Below are 4,960 nucleotides of genomic sequence, written 5' to 3' on the forward strand. Positions count from 1 at the left end.
GCTCTATCTACTATGTGTGGGACGAGGACTGTGTCTCACTCGATTTGCTTGTATCCACCCCAGTGCTTGGTACAGTGCCTAATGCATAGGAAGCGCTTGACCAATCAATCAATCAATCAATCGTACTTATTGAGCGCTTACTGTGTGCAGAGCACTGTACTAAGCGCTTGGGAAGTACAAGTTGGCAACATATAGAGACAGTCCCTACCCAACAGTGGGCTCACAGTCTAGAAGACCAATCTTGTCTTGTTTTATGCCGACTCCACGGACACATCTCTTCCAGAACTCCCCGCTCTCCAACTGCAATCATTCCGGTAGTGGATCCATAGAGTTTTCTTGGTAAAAATATGGAAGTGGCTTACCATTGCCACCTTTCATGCATTAAACTCTAGTCTCGGCCTTTGATTCTCTCCTGTGCCGCTGCTGCCCAGCACGGGTGAGTTTTGACTCGTAGCAGATTGCCTTCCACTCACCCTTCCCTCATTTCGGTGCAGAGAGGGCCGGTCAGGATGGCTTCAGTCGGGGAGGGTGACGGCCCGGAGCCTTCTGCGGAGGGCATCCTTCACCTCCTTATTGCGGAGGCTGTAGATGAAGGGGTTGAGCATGGGCGTGACGATGATGTAGAAGACGGAAACCACCCGTGCATGGGATAGGTCACCGACACCACGGGGCCGGACGTAGGTGAAGACCACGGTGCTGTAGAAGATGGCGATGGCCAAGATGTGGGAGGCGCAAGTGGAGAGGGCCTTCTCCCGCCTGGCAGCCGAGTGCATCCGTCCGATGGCGAACAGGACCAGGCCGTAGGAAGTCAGGATGACCGTGGCGGGCACGAGGGTGACCAGGCCGGAGAAGAGGTAGAGAACCCTCTGGGCGGTGGCCGTGTCGGCACAGGCCAGCCGGAGCAGGGGCGGGATGTCGCAGAAGAAGTGACTGACCCGGTTGGGGCCGCAGAAGGGGAGGACAAAGACGTTGCTGGTCTGGATGGCCGAGTTGACCCCGCCGAGAGCGTAAGAGGCGGCCACCAGTCGGAGGCAGGTCCCTCTGGTCATGGTGCTGCCGTAGCGGAGGGGCCGGCAGACGGCCGTGCAGCGGTCGTAAGCCATGGCCGCCAACAGGAAGCTCTCGGCCGTCACGTGCGTCACGAAGAAGGCCAGCTGAGCCACACAGCCGCCCAGGGAGATGGACTTGTCCCGGGCTAGGAAGTCGGCCAGCAGCTTGGGGGTCACTACGGAAGAGTAGCAGATGTCCAGGAAGGAGAGGACGCTCAAGAAGAAGTACATGGGGCTGTGGAGGCGGCGGTCGGCCAGGACCAGCGCCATCAGGCCAGCGTTACCCGTCACCGTCAGGACGTAGATCAGCAGGAAGGTGGCAAAGAGCAGCCCCTGAAGGTCTTCCAGGTCAGAGAAGCCCTCCAAGATGAACCGAGTCACCGGGGTGTTGTTGCCCACGGCCGGGGCCAACTGTCCAAGGGTCATCTGTAGAGGGGAGAGTGGAGAGACCGCTGAGAGCCCCGGGGGGTGGACGAACGCTTGTCCGGAGTGGGGGGCAAGAAAAACAAGAGGGGGAGGGGGACAGCTAGGAACAGAGAGGGTGAAGGGGGACAGGAAGAAACAGAGATGGTCAGGGGGGCCAGGAAAGAACAGAAAAGGTGAAGGGGTCGGGCATGAAGAAACAGAGAGGGTGAGTGGGGGCAGGGAAAAACAGAGAGGGTGGGGGGGGTGCAGGAAGAAACAGAAAGGGTGAGGGGGAGCAGGAAGAAGCAGAAATGGTGAGGCCTGGCTAGCCCTGGAGGCTGAGGGAAATCCCTTTAGGCCTGGCGGGACAGAATGGCTAGGGAGAAGCGGGACAGGAAATTTACTGTGGGGAAGATTAAGTTTCAACCTTGCCTTCTCTCCTCCCTCCAGCCCCACACTCTTAAATCAAGGCCGAAGCAAGTCCTGAGCTGAAGATGGAGGAACCTCCCCCCGCCCACAGCACCGCGTGTATGGTGGATTCGGACACACTCCCTTGGCTGCAGCTGGAGGGAAAAGAACTGACTTGGATCTTGGCATGACTAAGGGAGGAAGAGGAGGAAGAGGAGGAAGGCAATGGTGCTCTTGACCAACGCCGACCCATCGTCCAGAGGAGAAGGTTCGACTTACCCATCTTACCTCCTTCCCTTCCCCACAGCACCTGTATATATGTTTGTACATATTTATTACTCTATTTATTTTACTTGTACATATCTATTCTATTTATTTTATTTTGTTAGTATGTTTGGTTTTGTTCTCTGTCTCCCCCTTTTAGACTGTGAGCCCACTGCTGGGTAGGGACTGTCTCTATATGTTGCCAACTTGTACTTCCCAAGCGCTTAGTACAGTGCTCTGCACACAGTAAGCACTCAATAAGTACAATTGATTGATTGATTGATTGATTGATTGACTTGCCTCCATTCTGCTCCCCTTAACCCCTGCAGGGCTCTCTGGGATGCCTGGGAGAAACAGGAATCTTTTGCCTTGAGTCCCATTCCTCCGGAGTCTTGGTTTCCTCCTCTCCCATGGGAGGCTCCCAAGTGGATGGCGGAGAGGTGTGGAGGAAGCAAGACCGGACCAACTGATCCTGTTTCAACCGGTCCGTTCAGGCCACATCTTGGCTTCTGGATATGGTTCCAGAGGTTAGTGTCGGTCTCCTCTTCCTTGTTGTTCCGAGCACGGATATAGTGGGGTTAGGGGAGGGTGAGGCTACCTTTCCTCTCTCTGTCCTGCTTTTGGTTGGGCGGGCTGATGGGTTTTTGGTTCACTGACTCTTGTTTCTCTTTTGTTTGCCTTTTAGTCTGCTTCCATCAGTAACGGCTCCTTTGGGTTTCATTTTGATTGACCCACGGCCAAGACCAGGGGCAAGTAACATCCCCAGCCCACGCAGCCCAAGGGAAGCCAAGATCCAGTCACTGACTGGAAGGTGAATAACGATCACCAGAGAAGCAGCGTGGCTCAGTGGAAAGAGCCCGGGCTTTGGAGTCAGAGGTCATGGGTTCAAATCCCGGCTCCTCCACTAGTCAGCTGTGTGACTTTGGGCAAGTGGCTTCACTTCTCCGTGCCTCAGTTTCCTCATCTGTAAAATGGGGATGAAGACTGTGAGCCCCCCGTGGGACAACCTCATCACTTTGTAACCTCCCCAGCACTTAGAACAGTGCTTTGCTCATAGTAAGCGCTTAATAAATGCCACTATTATTATTATTATTATTATTATGACCCGGATGCTCCGAGATCCTGGGTCTCTGGGGGCCCGATCCGGCCCTGCCGCCGGTGGTAAGAGAAGAGGGACTGTGGCGTGGCTTAATGGAAAGAGCACAGGCTAGGGAGTCAGAGGACGTGGGTTCTAATCCCGGCTCTGCCACGTGTCTGCTGTGTGACTTTGGGGAAGCCACCTAACTTCTCTGTGCCTCAGTTACCTCATCTGTAAAATGGGGATGAAGACTGTGAGCCCTAAGTGGGACAACCTTATTACCTTGTATGTACCCCAGTGCTTAGAACAGTGCATGGCACATAGCAACAAATGCCATAATGATCATTATGAGAAGCAGCGTGGCTCAGTGGAAAGAGCATGAGCTTTGGAGTCAGAGGTCAGGGTTCAAATCCAGGCTCCGCCAATTGTCAGCTGTGTGACTTTGGGCAAGTCACTTAACTTCTTTGTGCCTCAGTTACCTCATCTGTAAAATGCGGATTAAAACTGTGATCCCCCCGTGGGACAACCTGAGCACCTTGTATCCTCCCCAGCATTTAGAACAGTGCTTTGCACAGAGTAAGCGCTTAATAAATGCCATAAAAAATGCCTCTGGTTTTGGAAAAATGACCTTCTTTGTCCTCATCCCAAGCTAATCCCTGCCTTGCCATTATCATTTTTAATGATGTAACCTCCATTTTACAGATGAGGAAATTGAGATAATAAAATGGTACTTATTAAACACATATTATGTGCCAAGCATTGTATTAGCCCTGGGGTAGATATGATAATCAGATCAGGCAGAGACCTTGTCCCACCTAGGGCTCCCAGGCTAATCGGGGAAGGAGACCAGATATTGAACCCCCATTTTACAGATGAGGAAACCGAGGCTCAGAGAAGTTAAGTGGCTTGCCCAAGCTCACAGAGCTGGGATTAGAACCCCGTTCCTCTGACTCTGGAATTGTGTTCTTTCCACTAGGTCATGCTGCCTCTCTTTGGTTGGATGACTCGAGGCAAGTCCTGCCTCTCTCTGTGCCCCAATCAAACAATAGTACTTATTAAGCATTTACTATGTGCAGAGCACTGTACTAAGTGCTTGGTAGAGTTCAGTATAACAGAGTTGCTAGGTACGTCTCCCTCCCACCCTCCCACAACGAGCTTACAGTCTAGTGGGTCCAGTTTATCTGTTTCATTGTCCTTGGTATCTCTGGTTCTGCCCCTTTACTACACTCCACTAAATCCCTCAGTCAGTCAGTACTGTACTAAGTGCTTGGGAAAGTACAATATAATAATAATTTTGGTATTTGTTAAGCGCTTACTATGTGCAAAGCACTGTTCTAAGCGCTGGGGAGGATACAAGGTGATCAGGTTGTCCCATGTGGGGCTCACAATCAATTCCCATTTTACAGATGAGGTAACTGAGGCACAGAGAAGTTAAGTGATTTGCCCAAAATCACACAGCTGACAAGTGGTGGAGTGGGGTTACAATATAACTGATACATTCCCCGCCCACAGGAGCTTACAGTCTAGACAGGCTCAGTTCCACCCTGCAGTATAGTCCTCAGATTCACCCACTAAGAAAGAGAGACAAGAATTTGTGCAAGAGATTGTGTGACCTTGCTATAGGGTGTGTGTGTGTTTGTTTGTGTGTGTGTGTCCCCAAAGATAATCAGAGTCCTTACTCTCCATTGCTCTTTCTATTCTAGACTGTGAGCCCACTGTTGGGTAGGGACCATCTCTATATGTTGCCAACTTGTAC

General features: G+C 52.0%; 1 protein-coding gene across 1 annotated transcript; it reads right to left on the reverse strand.

Moving 5' to 3' along the window:
* Positions 1 to 515: 515 nt before the first annotated feature.
* LOC119944068 (olfactory receptor 1020-like) lies at positions 516 to 1,475 on the reverse strand. The gene has a single exon (XM_038765293.1). The coding sequence runs from the start codon at positions 1,473 to 1,475 to the stop codon at positions 516 to 518; it is 960 nt and encodes a 319-aa protein (XP_038621221.1).
* Between the last annotated feature and the right edge of the window lie 3,485 nt (positions 1,476 to 4,960).

This window comes from Tachyglossus aculeatus, chromosome 22 (genome assembly GCF_015852505.1).
Source record: "Tachyglossus aculeatus isolate mTacAcu1 chromosome 22, mTacAcu1.pri, whole genome shotgun sequence".
In the NCBI taxonomy this organism is placed as follows: domain Eukaryota; kingdom Metazoa; phylum Chordata; class Mammalia; order Monotremata; family Tachyglossidae; genus Tachyglossus; species Tachyglossus aculeatus.

Bases quoted from the DNA above. Each gene is read 5' to 3' on its own strand.
- LOC119944068 (XM_038765293.1), bottom strand. From the start codon at position 1,475: ATGACCCTTGGACAGTTGGCCCCGGCCGTGGGCAACAACACCCCGGTG.